The 18,165-nt window shown below is 45.3% G+C and overlaps 2 protein-coding genes across 2 annotated transcripts in view; one reads left to right on the top strand and one right to left on the bottom strand.

The window, feature by feature from the left end:
• rassf4a (Ras association domain family member 4a) overlaps positions 1-18,165 on the top strand; it is a 55,812-nt gene that overhangs the window by 16,221 nt on the left and 21,426 nt on the right. The window lies entirely within an intron of this gene.
• LOC105938746 (C-X-C motif chemokine 9) lies at positions 14,436-16,192 on the bottom strand. The gene is made up of 4 exons (XM_012880622.3): positions 16,081-16,192; positions 15,836-15,965; positions 15,654-15,737; positions 14,436-14,970 (listed from the first exon to the last, which is right to left on the bottom strand). The coding sequence occupies exons 1-4, from the start codon at positions 16,145-16,147 to the stop codon at positions 14,841-14,843; spliced, it is 411 nt and encodes a 136-aa protein (XP_012736076.2). The 5' UTR covers positions 16,148-16,192; the 3' UTR covers positions 14,436-14,840.

Genomic DNA, 18,165 nt, shown 5'->3' with positions numbered 1-18,165 from the left:
CTGTATGCAGCTTACATGTCAGTGTCAGTGTCATTTGTAGTCAAATTTGCCTTTTTGCAAAAAATGGATCCAGAAGCAAATATGTTGTGATGCAAATTTTATTGATTCTTCATTCTTTTTTTCCAGATAAACAAATGAAATATTCCAAAACATGAAAGATTCCAACAGAAAATACTAGGGCTGTTTGTTCTTTCTAGTCCATTCTGTCCTGATGAATAGGCCACATGGCCTCATCTACATCACACTCACTATTTCCCCTTGCAATGCACCTAGGGAAAAATCTTCTTGCATGCCTGATCCATCCTTGACGTGCCTCTGCATCTACATCTTGGGCAGCAGCAGTCATTACATTGAGCAAGGGCATCTGCTAATAGGGGCAGTGATCATATACTTTCCATCTCCATGCACTGAAGAATTCCTCTATAGGAATAGACACAGATGTATAAACTGTATAGCAGCAATACCTGCTGTCCTGTCGAAAAACTCTTACCACATGATCAATCATAGTTGCCCAAATTTCATCTGTAACTTCAGCCCTTCCACTTACACCTTCACCTCACACATGGATTCCTCTTCCTCATAATCTTCTTCCCCTGACCCATCTACCTCTTACTCTGACTCTCATCTGCCTTAGACCATCCATGCTTGCAAAGAACAACACACAACATGGCACCTTTTAAGTAAAGCCTGCAAACGGATTGCAAATTGAAAAATTGTGTAAAGAAGAGTCAATCAGGTGCTTCAGTGATATCATTTTGATCAAGAAGTTTCTAAGAGCTTGGAACATATGGTTTCTGTTTTGCTACCACAGCTAAAGCAATGGAGTTTGGACTACATGAATGACATCTGTGTTAACTGTTTTGCAAAAGAGCGGGGAAAATGAGTCAAACCAATGAAAATGGGTTAACTCATTTGCAAGAAGTGTCTTTTGCTCTGTAGAGATGGTGATGCTGAAAACTGAGAGGTTGCCAGTTTCTTCAAACAGGTCAAAGCAATCAATAAAAACTGTAAATAAATAAAAATAAATAAAAAAATAAATTAATAAGATGGGGGGACCCAGGCCAGCCAGCCCGCACAAGCCATCCCAAACCCCACCCCCCAGGCGAAACCCGCACCGGGAGACTACACAGACCAGGACCGGGACAGGGGGGCGGACACAAACCCACCAGAACGTCCACCCCCCCCCCCACCCGTAGACTTAACCCCTCCCCAACACTAACATTCAAACATCTCACCATACATTCGACAGTAGACATCCAGGCTGGGTAAGTCACTACTCCCCCTCCCTCCCCTCCCCCCACTAGCAGAGTGCCAACCCAAAGAAAGGGAAGAGCATCTGCCCTGAGATGTTAATGACCATTCCCCCCTACCAGCTCAATAGGCCCCGAGGCCCCCCAGCGCACCAGAGGCCCCGTGCAGGGGCAGACACCCGGGCGCACGCCGGCCCAGACCCCAAGCGGCACACCCTCCAAAACCGGAACCCCCGAGGCCCCACCGGGCCCCCGCCCGAGGGCGGCGCGCCCCAGGGACCCCAGACCCACCCAGGACCCACCCAGCGACAGCACAGCTACCAGGTCAGTAACCCACGTCCGTCACCACGTAGCTCCCCAAGAGCGACGCAAGCGGCGCTGCAGGCCACCCGTAGGCCTCCCAAGCTCCTCCCAGATGGGGGCAACAGACCCTGGAGTCAGACCCACCAAGCGCCCCACTGCGAGTGCCCCCAGAGTCCCAGGAACCCCTCCACCCAGCCACTGCACCCTGCAGGAAGCAACCCACCACCCCCCATTTCCACTAAGTGATAGTGCTAATCAAAGGAGCCCAAAGTCGAAAAACTTTTACAATGGATGCAGCCGTGTTTCTATTGAGAAGAAGTTGGACTCTTTGTCCCGCCCCTCTAAGTGAAAGGCCATGATTTACCACACGATCAATCATAGTTGCCCAAATTTCATCTGTAACTTCAGCCCTTCCAGCTACACCTTCACCTCACACATGGATTCCTCTTCCTCATAATCTTCTTCCCCTAAACCATCTACCTCTTACTCTGACTCTCATCTGCCTTAAGCCGGGCGTACACTGTACGAGTTTTTCAGTCGTGGTACTTATATACATCTCAAACTGTGCGACGGAACCGCGGGGTTTAAAAAGTTCACCGCTCACGATCTGTGCGGCGCGACGTTCGGACGAGACCGGACTGCTCACACTGTACGTCGTGTCCCCTCTGGGACTGCTCGCTGTGGTGGCAGAGGCAGGCAAGCAACGGTGGGTGACAGGGACCCAGAGCAGGGCTTCGAGCCCAGCTCTGGCGAGGCCCGCAGGAGGCACCGGGCGTCGGGGGAACGGAGGGGAGAGAGGAGGCACGAGACGCACCGGCGGCCGCGCGGCACGGCAGGTCGTGTTTCTAAGAGCTTGAAACATATAGTTTCTGTTTTGCTACCAAAGCTAAAGCAATGGAGTTTGGACTGCATGAATGACATCTGCGTTAACTGTTTTGCAAAAGGGCGGGGGAAATGTGTTAAACCAATGAGAATGGGTTAACTCATTTGCAAGAGGTGTCTTTTGCTCTGCTGAGATGGTGATGATGAAAACTGAGAGGTTGCCAGTTTCTTGAAACAGGTCAAAGCAATCAATAAAAACTGTACTACATCTATCCCTATGTTTTGAATTGAGGTTTATGTTTTTTTTATTATTCTATTTTATCTTAGATAAAAACACAACTGATAAACTTCAGTTATTTACTGAGGTGGTATATATTATGAAAAGTTTAAGAAGCACTAAATGTAATGATCAGAGGCAGGGGACCCAGAATTCAGCCAGACCAGCAGAGGTTTCTTTAAAAAGAAGGATTTTAATAACAGAAATCAAAAACAGAGACAAAATCTAAAAAAACCTGTTGTAACAAAAATGGCAGAAAAACAAACAGTCCAGTTGTGCAGGCAGGGCAGGAACAGACAGAACAGGATGGCTCAGGTTACTGGAGACAATGGGGGTCAAAAATCCAAAAGCAAATCAAAAACAGAATCTTGCAGAAGGAGACGCACCCATAACTCAACAAGACGACCTGGCTCTGATGTCTGGTCTCAGCAGTTTATATTGAGGAGGAAGCAGGTGAAACCGGTGAGAGGTGATTGCAGGAGGGGTGGAGTTAGGCAGGTGTGCAGAGTAAGTAATTAGACCAGACATCAGTGCTGAGGCTCAAAACAAGACCAGATCAGAAACCAAACTTAAAACAATAACTGTAAAAGAAGCTTCAAAACTCACACTAAGACACAAACCAAAACTAAGACAGAACAAACCAAAACTAAGACAGAACTCCAATGATCCTAGGAGCTATGCTGTCAGGGGCTTTAAGCCCCTAGTAGGGTCACCCAAGGCAGACAGGTCCTAGGTGAGGGACCAGACAAAGTGCAGCCCAAAATGCCCCTTATGATGAATACAATTATTGGACCTCGTGTTCCCTCGCCCGGACGCGGGTCACCGGGGCCCCACTCTGGAGCCAGGCCTGGAGGTGGGGCACGTTGGCGAGCGTCTGGTGGCCGGGCTTTTGCCCATGGAGCCCGGCCGGGCTCAGCCTGAAGAGGCGACATGGGTCCCCCTTCCGATGGGCTCACCACCTGTCGGAGGGGCCAAAGGGGTCGGGTGCAATGTGTAACGGGTAGCGGTGGAGGGCGGGGACCTTGGCGTTCCGATCCTCGGCTGCAGAAGCTGGCTCTTGGGACGTGGAATGTCACCTCTCTGGTGGGGAAGGAGCCTGAGCTTGTGCGCGAGGTTGAAAGGTTCCGACTAGAGATAGTCGGACTCACCTCGACGCACCGCTCTGGCTCCGGAACCAGTCTCCTTGAGAGGGGCTGGACATTCTTCCACTCTGGAGTTGCCCATGGTGAGAGGCGCCGAGCTGGGGTTGGCATACTTGTTGCCCCCCATCTCGGTGCCTGCACGTTGGGGTTTTCCCCGGTGAACGAGAGGGTGGCCTCCCTCCGCATTCGTGTGGGGGGACGGGTTCTGACTGTTGTTTGCGCTTATGCGCCAAACAGCAGTTCAGATTACCCACCCTTTTTGGAGTCCTTGGAAGGGGTACTGGAGAGTGCCCCTCCTGGGGACTCCCTCGTTTTGCTGGGGGACTTCAACGCTCACGTGGGCAATGACAGTGGGACCTGGAGGGGCGTGGTTGGGAGGAATGGCCCACCTGATCTGAACTCGAGTGGTGTTTTGTTGTTGGACTTCTGTGCTCGTCATGGATTGTCCATCACAAACACCATGTTCAAGCATAAGGGTGTCCATATGTGCTCTTGGCACCAGGACACCCTAGGTCGCAGTTCAATGATCGACTTTGTTGTCGTTTCATCTGACCTGCGGCCGCATGTCTTGGACACTCGGGTGAAGAGAGGGGCGGAGCTCTCCACCGACCACTACCTGGTGGTGAGTTGGCTCCGATGGCGGGGGAGGAAGCCGGTCCGACCGGGCAGGCCCAAACGCACTGTGAGGGTTTGCTGGGAACGTCTGGCGGAGTCCCCTGTGAGGCGGAGCTTTAACTCCCACCTCCGGGAGAACTTTAAACACGTCCCGAGGGAGGCGGGGGACATTGAGTCTGAATGGACCATGTTCCACGCCTCTATTGCTGAGGCGGCTAGTCGGAGCTGTGGCCGCAAGGTTGTCGGTGCATGTCGTGGCGGCAACCCTCGAACCCACTGGTGGACACCAGCGGTGAGGGAAGCCGTCAAGCTGAAGAAGGAGTCCTACCGGGCTTTTTTGGCCTGTGGGACTCCGGAAGCAGCTGATGTGTACCGGCAGTCGAAGCGGCAGGCGGCTCAGCTGGTCGCCGAGGCAAAAACTCGGGCGTGGGAAGAGTTCGGAGAGGCCATGGAGAAAGACTTCCGTACGGCTTCGAAACGATTCTGGTCCACCATCCGGCGTCTCAGGAGGGGGAAGCAGTGCAGCACCAACACTGTTTACAGTGGGGGTGGTGTGCTGCTGACCTCGACTCGGGACGTCGTGCGTCGGTGGGCGGAATACTTCGAAGACCTCCTTAATCCCACCAACACGTCTTCCATTGAGGAAGCAGAGCCTGGGGACTCTGGGTCGGGTTCTCCCATCTCTGGTGCTGAGGTTGCCGAGGTTGTTAAAAAGCTCCTCGGTGGCAAGGCTCCGGGGGTGGATGAGATTCGCCCTGAGTACCTTAGGGCTCTGGATGTTGTGGGGCTGTGTTGGTTAACGCGGCTCTGCAACATTGCGTGGACATCGGGGGCAGTTCCCCTGGATTGGCAGACTGGGGTGGTGGTCCCCCTATTTAAAAAGGGGGACCGGAGGGTGTGTTCCAACTACAGAGGAATCACACTCTTAAGCCTCCCTGGTAAGGTCTATTCAGGGGTTCTGGAAAGGAGGGTCCGTCGGATAGTCGAATCTCGGATTCAGGAAGAGCAGTGTGGTTTTCGTCCTGGCCGTGGAACACTGGACCAGCTCTATACCCTCAGCAGGATTCTGGAGGGGGCATGGGAGTTTGCCCAACCAGTCTACATGTGTTTTGTGGATCTGGAGAAGGCATTCGACCGTGTCCCCCGGGGGATCCTGTGGGGGGTACTCCGGGAGTATGGAGTACCGGACCCTTTAATAAGGGCTGTCAGGTCTCTGTACGACCGGTGTCAGAGTCTGGTCCGCATTGCCGGCAGTAAGTCGGACTCGTTTCCGGTGAGAGTTGGACTCCGCCAAGGCTGCCCTTTGTCACCGATTCTGTTCATAACTTTTATGGACAGAATTTCTAGGCGCAGCCAAGGTGTTGAGGGGATCCGCTTTGGTGGCCTTAGGATTGCGTCTCTGCTATTCGCGGATGACGTGGTCCTATTGGCTTCATCAGGGCGTGATCTACAGCTCTCACTGGAGCGGTTCCCAGCCGAGTGCGAAGCGGCCGGGATGAAAATCAGTGCCTCCAAATCCGAGACCATGGTCTTGAACCGGAAAAGGGTAGAGTGCCTTCTCCGGGTTGGGGAGAATGTCCTGCCCCTAGTGGAGGAGTTCAAGTATCTTGGGGTCTTGTTCACGAATGGGGGGAGATGGAGCGGGAGATCGACAGGCGGATTGGTGCAGCGTCTGCTGTGAAGCGGGCGCTGTACCGATCCGTTGTGGTGAAGAGAGAGCTGAGCCAAAAGGCGAAGCTCTCGATTTACCGGTCGATCTACGTTCCTACCCTCATCTATGGTCACGAGCTTTGGGTCGTGACCGAAAGAACGAGATCCCGGATACAAGCGGCTGAAATGAGTTTTCTCCGTAGTGTGTCTGGGCTCTCCCTTAGAGATAGGGTGAGGAGCTCAGTCATCCGGGGAGGACTCAGAGTAGAGCCGCTGCTCCTCCACGTCGAGAGGAGCCAGTTGAGGTGGCTCGGGCATCTGGTCAGGATGCCTCCTGGACGCCTCCCTGGTGAGGTGTTCCGGGCACGTCCCACCGGGAGGAGACCCAGGGGAAGACCCAGGACACGCTGGAGGGACTATGTCTCCCGGCTGGCCTGGGAACGCCTTGGGATTCCTCCTGAGGAGCTGGCCCAAGTGGCTGGGGAGAGGGACGTCTGGGCCTCCCTACTGAAGCTGCTGCCCCCGCGACCCGACCCCGGATAAGCGGAAGACAACGGACGGACGAACGGAGACAGAACTCCAACTATGACAGAACCTAAAACCTACATAAACCAAAAAGCAGGGAAAAGCTAATTTTAACCAAGTCATAAACAGGAACCAAGACAGAATATCACACTAAAACGTCTGTTTGTTTAAATTTGTTGTCCTGCTGGAAGGCTATCTTCCAAGGTTACTCTGTATTTGCCTCCAGCTTCTTCTTATCAACTTTGTCCAGCTTCCCTGTAAATGTTAAGGAAAAGACTTCCCACAGCATGATGCTGCCACCACCATGTTTCACCGCAGGAATGGTGTGTTAAGGGTGATGTGCAGTGTTAGTTTGTTCACTAAGGTTCTCTAACAAAACTCTGGGGACATCACAAACCAGCTTTACACTAAGATTAAATGAATGATCAAACATTTGGTGTTTGCTGGAGATAATTGGTTAATCTGAGATTACATTACACATTTGTGGACACTACAAATGTGTAAGGGGAGTGGTGGCCTAGTGGTTAGAGCACAGTGCTTCGGTCCTAGAGGTTCTGAGTTCAACTCCCGCAAGCTGCCATTCTGGCTCCCTGAGCAAGACCCTTAACCCCCAATTGCGCCGCACAGTGGCAGCCCACTGCTCCCCAAGGGGATGGGTTAAGATGCAGAAGTGAATTTCTACATTGTGAGATCAATAAAGTTCAATTATTATTCAATACTTGATAATCAGGAGACTTAGTAAGACTAGAATAAAGTCTGCTGAATCGGAATAGAGGCCGCTGAATACAATCATATTTTTATTTTTTTATTTAAGGTAAATGCCTACTTGTCCTTGTGATTAACAATAATGCACTATTTTCCATTGGTCTATCGCAAAACCCGATATCTATTATAAAACCCTATTAGAATTAATTGACGTCAGTGCTTGTAAAGTAAAAATAAAAGTGACAATTTTCAAGGTGTATGAATGCTTTTGTAAAGTACTGTGTGTCAAGATAAATCCATCTTCTGTGCGGACACGTGAAGGTTAAATAATTTATTATAATGGTGGAATACTGGAAATCTTTAAGTTATGGAAAATGTATGCATCTCTTACTGTGTATAAATATGTATGAGTAATAGACTGGACATCTTTTTATGCATGCCTTCTCTCAGTTCTACTGCTGGTTGAAAAAGGGCAGAAGTCCTTAGAGGTGCTGCTAAGACCTCAATTACAAACACATCTGTTAGTGATTTTTACGGAGATTACACAACATGCCCAAGATGCATTTTGTTTTGATAATAAGAAAAGCAGCCAAGTGGCAGCTATTTATACAACTCTTGGCTCTTGTTTTTCTTTTTCTTCTTTCATGCTCTTGGAGTGCAGCTGAATTAGCACCCTGCTTTCTACACATCACTTTCCAGACCCAGACAGCATTGTCTGTTTCCTGGTTTTGGGGGGAGCTGCCAATGCAAGCAGTTTTTCTTCTGTTTTTCCTCTCCACTAACCAATCTTTTTTTTTTTACTCATACATTTTTCTTCAGAATCACTGCTGTCATTTATTGCGAGGGAGGTTTTAAAGGCTCCGCCGGAAAATATGGCAAATATTCTATATTAGAATTTATATTAAAGAAAGTAGACATCAATACATTACCAGAACATCATCTTGTGACCTAATACTACATATAAATTTAATGACTTTGTGTCAGTAAAGGTCTGTGGCCTTATTAGTCAAAGAGGATAATGGTAGGTTGTTTGTTTCTACTGGCTGTGTCTTTTCCAGTTTGAGACCAGATTGGAATCCCTTTATGGAGCTCTGCCTAGTGGATGGTCTGTGACCAAAAGGTGTAATTTATTCTGTTAACACTAGAGGACACCATATCATCAGCTTCACAGTGTTGAAACTTTCAGAACAGTTTTTTTTCCCAACTATAGACTGACATTTAGAAATGCAATATTAAAAGTTTAGATAGTGCAAAATGTGTCTACCATGGCTTTACATAAGGAATACAATTTTAAACATATACACCAAATATTTTATACTCACATATATATATGTAATACTACAGATATTTGTATAGTCAAGCATTAAAATAATTGTAATACCAAGAGGTTGCATATATAGAAAATTTCTTATTTGATAACACCAACTGTTGGTGACAGCCCATGTCTTCCACACATACAAAAGAATCATAGGAGATCAGTACACTAATTAAGTTAAAGGTATATAATTGGAACGATATGGGGAATAATACATATGTCTTAAACACATGAAGAGAATGGTGTGCAAAAAATACATAGAAAGACAGACAACAAGCTGAAATCTCTGAATATTTAAAAATATTTCACACTGCTACTTGCTAATCAGTATCAGCAGAGTCAGCGGCGGCACAAGAGGATTATAAATTGGGGGATGGGGGGGGGGGGTCTGGAATTTTTATTGGGGGGTCCAAAGAAATTTGACATACCAAATAATGGTGATATAGATATGAAGGATTTACTGATCCCTGGATATAATGGGTAAAAATTGTGAAATGCATGCTACTGACTGCTAACTCACTGCTTTTAATGATTCAACAAGTATAAAACGAGAAGCTCAAACTAAGTTGAAACAAACCACAGAAAACCTCTTTACTTGAGTGAAAAATAAAACATAGAACATCATACTCGACATCATTGTTTGTCTTGTTATCAGTATTACACTCTACCTGTGTATCAGGTGAAATTAAGTCCCTCTACTCTCTGTTCGTCTGAGAATTCTGCTGATGCTTATTAGAGTAAGCCTCCACCTCACAGCTGTTTTCAGAGGGGTCTTAAGACCCCCCCTGCACCACTGTCCTGCTGCTATTGCACAGGGTTAATATTAACTGGTGGCCTTTTAAAGGTCTCCGGTTACCAAAACAGAGCGGGACAATACGTAAAAATAAAGGTTTCTTAATTTTTACGTATTGTAAAAAGCTGCATTTCTAAACTTCTAAACAACTTCAGCCAGTCGTCTGCCCCGTCCTTCTCTTTCACTGCTCCTGGAGCTCCTCCTCCCTCTACCTCTCCCCCTAGCTCTGCCTCGTCCTCTCTTCTCCCAGTGGCACCACCAGGGGGTGGCCAAAGCCCCCCCATGCCATGTCATGGCCACCCCACTGGCCAGTGTAAATTATAGCAGAGTCAGTTTATTAGCATTTCATCACATCATGCACAGCCAGCAAGGCAGCCGCTCTTCTTGACCTTCTGTCAATCGTTTATTTGTATCTGCCAGTATCTACTTTCCCCTAGTAATTTTTTTTCAATAAATTAATAAATGTACACCTTATTCCTAATATAATTACAGAAAAAGAAAAATTGTTGTTCAACTCAAAATGTACTATTATTGGTCTATGCATATTAGATCATTAGTAACATTAAAAATCAAACAATAAACCAAACGTAGGCCTTGTCTTTATAAGTATCTCTGTCTGCTGGTACAGAGTGGTCTGCTATCAGATTCCAGAACACGGAGAGAGACTGTTTAATTTGCAGTGTTGTCAGTGGCCTTCAGCAGTGCTAAACCTTGAAATTACAGGTCTAGTGTCCCCTAGTGGCTGAAAGTTACACCGTGCTGCATTAAATTATAACTCACCCCTATGTGAAAGCAAAATTCTGCTCCCAGACAAATTTGAAAAATTCCATGAAAGTGGGCAGAGGTAAGTGGAGTGGGGGGTGGGGGCTGTGCTCAAGATTGGGGGAAAGCAGCAGCTAGCTTTATTTACCGTATTGAACCATGGAGAGTGAGCATTGTAAAACATTTTCTGCTGGATATAAACAAGTGTCACTAAATATAGAGCAGCCATAGAGAACCTGATTTCCTAGTATATACCTAATTAGCTTGCATTTGTTGCAGTCCAAAATGCTCTTCATGGTACCCATATTGTGTACAGTGATGAAGCAAGACAGATTAATTGGTGAGAAATTGTGCAGCTTTAGTTATTGAAAAGAATTCAAAGATGAAAGAATGTTTCCCCAGAAAGAAAACAGCCCAAAACACACAGCCAAGGAAATTTACGTTGTTTCATAGAATAAAAGTTTAAAGTTATAATGGCCCAATTTGAAGTCTGTGGACAGATGTGAGAGTCGTAGTACATAGAAAGGACCTTCAGAACCTTAAACATTTAAAAACAGTTTGAGGAAGAATAGATGAAAAGCAAACATGAAAAACACATGCGACTAGTTTCTCCATACAGAAGACATTTTGAAGTTCTCTTTGTAAAAGTATTTCTTACATTTCTGTTAACGTGTTCAATACCACATGCTATTGTGTTTCTGTTTCCTTTGTTGCTGCTGTGCAACAGCAGCTTTCTTTTAACAGTTCTTGCATGTGGGAGCAAGTTCTTCAGTTGGAACTTTGTCCTTGTCAATATTTTTGAAGGCCTGATTGGTTGCATGTTCTCTCCTGTTTTGAACAGAGTGCATTTCATAAAAAATTATCCTGATGTCCTCTTCAGCTGCAGGTCACCAGCATACTTCTTTAGTTCTGAAAGGCAGTTAACTTTAACTTTGGCTGTGAGAGGGTTGTGCTAAATGCTGTGTGTTGCTAAAGGTTGTTCAGAGGCTTGGTGGCAAACAAACCTGGACTCAGCCCTAAGATTTTGTGTGACTTTAGACCAGAATAGAAACACAATGATCCTCTCATTGGTATACAGATCTTCAGACACACAAACTTTTAAAATTCGAACACTATATTATTTGATTTCATTTGGTTATTCAGTTGCTAACTTTTCGTTTTTCCTGTGGTATCGCTGCTGATATTTGATAAGGGAGTGCCTCTTGATAATTGTGCAGTGAGGCTTTGGGTTACCTGGGTAACTCCGGTTCTCTGAAAACTGAGTGAGGTATGTCACTATGGGAAGTGCCTTTAGGAGTAACCAATCATGGAAGCCCCAACACCACAACATCTTTCAGTGACAGACCAATCTGTGCTTGGCACGGGAGAGCTGTCCCCCTTTACAAGCGCCTCTACCCTCCACTTGGCTTTGTCACGTGTTTTTCTTCCATGTCACCATGCAAGCAGGGCAGTGTGGTGAGATATCTCACTCAGAGAACCGAGGTTGTTCTGATAATCAAAAGTTCTCTTTTAAACCTCTCTCAGTATCTCACTATGAGAGATAAAGCCAACTCCCAGATTGCATGCTCCGAAGCATAACGACAGGAAGGACTGAGTGCACCAACGATGGCTCACTCACATCCAGGCAGTAGAATCTAATGAAAGCATGCGGGGATCCCCAATTAGCTGCTGCACAGATGTCTCCAACAGAAACATTTTTTAAGAGGACCCAAGAGGTCAACATACCCCTGGTGGAATGTGCTCTAAGTTGCTATGGAGGCTGCGGCCCTTGGCATACATACAATCCAGCGTGATAGCCACTGGCTGTGGAGAGGCTTCCCCTTATGGCCTGGAGCCCAGAACAGCAAAAGCTGGTAACCTCTCCAGAGAACCTTAGTCCTGTCCACCTAAACGTTCCAATGTAGAGCATCTCTAGGATGACTCACTAAACTTAGGCACAAAAACAGAATTAGGGTGTATTACCACCATGCCTGCCATCTGGAGAAAACTGCAAGCATGAACCATGCACAGACAGAGCCTGCAACTCACTTATCTCCTTGGCTGATGTTAGGGCCAGCAGAAGAATCATTTTCAGGGATTCTTAAGTCTGCACACCCAAGAGGCTCAAAAGGGAGTCTTGAGAGGGCTTCCAGGACTACAGGTAAATCCCACAATGGGAAAAGGGTGACGAGCCTCTTCATAAACCTTCTAATTGGAGGATGCTGTCCCACTGATACATTTTCAAAACCCACATGCTGAAAAAGCAGCCAAATACACTCTGATGGTGGAAAGGCTTTTCCAAGATTCAAAAAGGTCCTGTAGGAAGTATAACCCTTTAGGAAATGAACACCTCCTTTCAGATGAGCCTTTGTTGCGTGCAAAGGAGACTCATGAGCTCCGCCGTTCACGGCATGCTGGGTCAATATGGCTCCATAAAGGTCACTGACAACTGCTGTCCCCTCACCCTGTTTAGTACCGATGTTATCAGGCTGGGAAACATAACACAGCCACCTCCACGGATGCGGCCAAGCATCCACAGTCAAATGCTCACCCTGTCCCCCATCAATAAGAACAGCAGACACTGCATTTTCACGTGAAGCGAAGAGATCGTCAACCAAACTTCTCCCAAATCTGGTGGAACGCTTCGGGGTTGAGTCTCCATTCCTCATAGAGTTGTATCCTCCAGGAGACCAGTTAAAACCCCATTGATCAGTGCAAGAGGGATGTGTAATGGCAACAGGTTTGCACTGTTCCACATTATTAGGTTGAGTCAGTGTGTGCAGCTCACAGGTGCCCCCTTGTCGGTTTATATATGCCACCATGGTTGTATTGTCTGTTCTGCCTAGGATATGACAGCTCTGGAGCAGAGGCACAAAATCGTTTAAAGCCAGGAAAGCCGCTAGTTATTCCAAGTAATTTGCATGACAGACCATAAGGGGCCCGGTGGCGTTCACCGACCTCCCCTCCCCCTGTTCTACAGGGCCCTGGCCCCTGCTGGCCCCTGTCTAACCGCCCACAGAGCAACACTCAACAGGAAGAGAGTTTTGCTTTTCATCAGATTAAGAAGATGCTTCTCAAGAATAATGTGTCTGTTCCAAAACCAACAGCTTCAAGCAGAAAGGAAATTTGCAGCTGCTCTCGTGGACAAGCCAAATACCTTTTGGGGGAAAACTTGTATCATGACAAGAAGAATGTTTGAACGAGTCAAGGTGATGTTTACAAAACTCTGTACCAAATACAAATGCAGAATCCAAATCCAATGTATTTATGAGGCACGTTTAAAAATAGTTTTTGCTAAAGTGCTGTGCATACCAAGATAAAAAGAAATAAAAAAAATAAAAGCAAGACATACAATAGCAGACATTGTATGAGTGATAAAACACTCATAAAAATAGAACACAAGGGAAGATTTGGTTTTCTTTGTCTTGCTCTCCGTTAATTTGGCAGTTATCCTTACCATTATCACAGGTTAATACTTAATCTGGCCACATCGTAGCCTAATATTGACAAAGCCTAAATTTGACTTTCAGTCCATGTCCTAAATGATGCCAGAGCATTTATGGGAAATCCCTTGTGTGACCCAACCTGTAACAAAGCCTACCTTGTTGTAAAAAAAATACTTTCACTTTTCATTTCACTCCCTCGTGCTATGAACAGTTTTCTGGGAAACTGATCACACGATGTTTTCACAAGAGTTTATATGTAAGCCGTTAGGATTTTTTTTTTTCTGGGATTGGAGGAGTGCAGGTTGGAGCATGCTTTGCTTATTGAAGATTGGGTGCAAGGATAACAGTGTTAACTGCACAGGCTCTTTGCTTGTGCGGTTATAATTGGGTGTACCTTTACAAATATTTCACAAGTGCTCTCAGGCAGCAAATTTATGAGCAAACATGATATTCCGTGGTTCAAACAGGAATGCCTTTTGCGCCCCGCCAACAATAAAAATATAACGATAACGATATTAGGGTACTTTATGATCTATGTTGTAACACTCTTGCTTCACATCTTCAGAAGATCCTGCTTTTTTTTTTTTTTTTTTTTACTCGAACGTTACTGTGAACTGGCATTATAAACAACACATGGTTCCTTTTTTTCTATAGCTTAAAAACACATTATATGTGCAAACATTTTGAGAGAGATTAGTTTGTTTTTCTTTCCCGCTGCTGACTCATCCTGCAGCGTTTTAACTAAAGCAGAGGCTGACCTTGCATGTCCTGCAAAGGAAGGACTTATCCTCCCCTTCCTTTAATTATGATGAACTATCAAAGGCTTGAGCCTAAAAATACACAGTCACAGATCTGTTCTTTTACATTTATTAACAAAACAACATCAAAAAGCTTTCATATATAAAAAATAAATACACAAGTCTTTCCAGCTGCTTGTACAGAGCTACACATAAACAGTTCACTGACTATTTTACTATGCTTCAAAGCAAAACCTGTCACCTATAATGCCAAGCCTCCAGGGCTTTGTTTTTAGAATTGAAATCCGTCCGTGTAGCCCCCTGCAGCTAGCTAATACAGATTTATAGCTCTGATAAATACAAAAGGGAGCATGATGACCTTTAGTCTTATAGATAGAAAAGGTTTTGAACGTGCACTCCTGAACTGCAGCTTCCAACAGAGTCCACAGTGCAGCAACAATGAGTCCATACACACTTGTCTCCACACAGTAGCTTTATGCTGCTTATGAGGCTGCAGGTTTAGTTCGATCTTGAGGACGATCCTCTTCTGGCGTGCCTCCTTGCCTTCTGCTGGAGCCTCTGACTTTGACCACCTCTCCGTCTCCTCCTCCGCAGACAAACCTTCACATCGCGGCCCAACTTCTGAGCTCTGAAAAGCAAATTAAACCACTTATTTCACAGATCAAGCCTTAGAGATGGGATAATGTGCAAACACAAACTTCATCTATTTGCAGTTGATAACTGTCAGCTGTTATGTTCAGTAGTAAAAAAATATCAGAATTAAAATCACAGGATTGAGTGGGGAGATGAACACGTAGGCGTCATCAATACTGATGAGCTGTAGAAAAGGTCAACTAAGTGTTAAATAGGGCACTCTGTCTCTCTAAAAAACATTCTGGCCATAATAGAATACCTTTAGGAGATATTTAAGGTAACTGGTAGACGGGTGGGTCCTACCTAGAGTCAGTTTAGTTTCAATTTACCTCAAAGCTGAAGCATTACACTGTTCCCTTAATGTAATTATTAAATTGCTTTATTGTCCCCCTTGTGGGAAATTACGTTTCAGTACAACCCATTAAGAGAAAGACAAACACGGGTAGTCAGATCACTGAAGCCTTGCTGCCTTTTTTTAAGGTGCTGCCTTTTGCCAAATCTAGAAAATAATACATTGGGATGTTTAAGGGGGGGGAAAAGTGCATTTCTAGCACTTTCTCTTAGAAGAAGAAGAGCTGCCTTTCATTATGATGCATTAATAAACCCTTCAAGAATTACAGTTTTCAGCTATTACTATTGGGAATGTTGGGAACAAGTGTCTTTGGTTGAGCTTCTCACCTATTCCAGCATCGCAGCAGCTGTTTGCCCAGCGGTGCTTCTGGATTCAGGCACACGTTTGAGTTGGTCCTCTTCAGCGTCACTCTGAAAAAGCACAAATAAAACACGTTTAGTACAACTCGTTTGTTTTCATCCATCTAAGGGTGCATGATATTCGAGCGGCTGCAGCGGCTGGTACTCACATGACTGTGACGCTGCTACAGGTGGCACTTTTGTGGTAGATTTTAAGGTCTGATAGTTGCCCCCTGACACTTCTTATCGTCTCTGGACACAAACATCTTCCCGGGACATACGTGCCGTCTGTCTCCCTCACTGCACAGACACAAAAACCAGATTAACGTCCACACTCGGTCAGTGCTTTTGCAGGAGAAAACCAAATGTCGTACTTTGCCTGAGTGTAAGCCTCGGACAATAAATAGATTCTTACCTGCAGTGAGCAAGCAGCAGAGGCTCAGGAAAGCCAGCTGACAGACAGCCTGAAGATTAAGTGCCATGCTGGAGACAAGAAGAGCGTTTGCACTGAGCTTCCGAGCCACATGTTGTGGTTTTTATACCAATGCTCCTCCCCCACCATTCAGGAGTCGGGCTTTCCAAACCAGGAAATTCCCAGAAACTAGGATACATGGATGAAGCAAAGCAAACCCTCTACATATATATCTGAGAACATGTGATATTTTGAATGAATCTGTGATTAATGTAAATCCTGCACTCTTCACTGTGTGACAGAAGGAAACTTAAAATCTCTTAAATTCTCTAGACTGTATTTTCCTTTTTGTTAAAGCTCCAGAGAAGTTAGAATACTTTACATTCATCATAATTATTTCGCTGTAGAGGAAGAATTTGTCCCCGCATGGTGACAGGGGCATTCTTCCCCCGGCTCTCTGTAACCTTGGCGCAAGATAATACTTTTTTCCCCCTCTGTTGGCTCTGTGTCAACAAGTCCATGTGATTTCCCTTAATTCATTGCCCCTACATGGAGCCCTGAAGCAAAAGCATTCCGTAGGTTTTGTTTTAAAGAAAATCTTCCACTCAAGATGATGAATGGAAATAAATATGTACATAGATGACTTTCGAAAGTGTTCACATCTGTTAAATTATTTAACATTTTGCCATGTTACTGCCACAAACATCAATTTGCTATTTATTGGGATCATGTTTCATAGACCTACACAAGAAGCTGCCTAAGTGGGATCTGGAAGAGAAATGATTTATAGTGTTAATTATTTGTTTTCTCTTTTTGTTTTTTTTACAAATAAAAACTTCTGTCCTGCATTGGTATTCATCACCCAGAGTTACTGTTCACTCATTGCAGCTGCAGGTTTTTTTTTGGTCTGTCTTTACAGCTTTGTCCGGGGTGGATCTCTTTTTTTTTTACTCGTTCTCCCTTGCAAAAATAGCTAAAGCTAAAGCAGATTAAAAAAAGGGCTTCTGTGAACAGAAATGTTCAAGTCTTGGCAAATTATCAATTGGATGTTGTTCTGGACTTTGACCTAACCACTTATGAATATTCTTTGCTATAAACCAGTCCACTGTAGCTCTGGACATGTGTTTAGTTTATATGTCCTGCTGGAAGATGACCTCTTTTCCAGTTTCTGTTTTCTCTTTTTTTTTTTTTTTTTGCAGCCTCTAGCAGATTTTATTTGACTGTTCCCATTAATTTAGCTTCATCCATTTTTTTCTCCATGCATTTTGAACAGCTTTCCTGTCTCTGCTGAAGAAACAAATCCCCCCTGCAAGATATTCCCACTAATGTGTTTCACTGTGGCACGTTGTGTTCACGGTGATAAGCAGTTCAACATTTGCATTACAAACTGCATTTTGCATGTAGATCATCTGAGTCCAATCAGCGTAAACTGCAAGCGAAACTTCGGATTTACTTTCAATAACGAATTTGTTTTTGTCACTCTTCCATAAAGGCCAGATTTGTTAAGCCGAAAACATAGAGGTGTCCTGTCAACAGATTATCTCCCATAAGGTGTGGCTCTCTGCAGCTCCTCCAGTGTTATCATGGGCCTCTCTTGTTGTCTGAGATCAATCCTCTCTTTTCTGTTTCCTTTCCTTTCTTTGACGGTCAGTTAAGATGTCCAACTACTATGTCTTAGTTGTTTTAAAACGTTCAAGGCTTTTAAATTGATTTAAATATCTACAGTACATTAACATTGGTATCGACCAATGTCAGTAATTTTTTTGACATCGTATTGCAGTGATAGGTAAAAAGGGGCCTTTGTACCTGTGTTTCAAGAGGGGGAGGGGATTGGTTTTTATTTGGTCATGTGACAATAGCTACATTTACATGGACAAAAGTAATCAGAGTAAAGGGCCGGTGTAGGTACCAGATCTGCTCGGGTGGTCAGATCTGCTCGGGGCCCTGCGCCTTCTGATGTCGTCACTATACATGATTGGTTTAACGTTTGCACAATTACACAAAACATTGTGATTGGTCTGGACAACTTACTAAAGTAATTATAGCGGGGTGTAGGATTATTTTTTAGGGTAATTTGATAATTGAGCA

The sequence above is a fragment of the Fundulus heteroclitus genome, chromosome 22 (assembly GCF_011125445.2).
Source record: "Fundulus heteroclitus isolate FHET01 chromosome 22, MU-UCD_Fhet_4.1, whole genome shotgun sequence".
NCBI classification, from domain to species: Eukaryota; Metazoa; Chordata; class Actinopteri; order Cyprinodontiformes; family Fundulidae; genus Fundulus; species Fundulus heteroclitus.
The sequence above is the reverse complement of the archived record's forward strand: the minus strand, read 5'-3'. Positions and strand labels throughout refer to the sequence as shown.

Coding starts and splice junctions, on each gene's coding strand:
- LOC105938746 (XM_012880622.3), bottom strand. CDS start 16,147: ATGGCACTTAATCTTCAGGCTGTCTGTCAGCTGGCTTTCCTGAGCCTC. Junction 15,966..16,080: donor CTGCTGCTTGCTCACTGCAG/GTAAGAATCTAT, acceptor GTGTCTGTGCAG/TGAGGGAGACAGACGGCACG. Junction 14,971..15,653: donor CTGCTGCGATGCTGGAATAG/GTGAGAAGCTCA, acceptor TTTGCTTTTCAG/AGCTCAGAAGTTGGGCCGCG.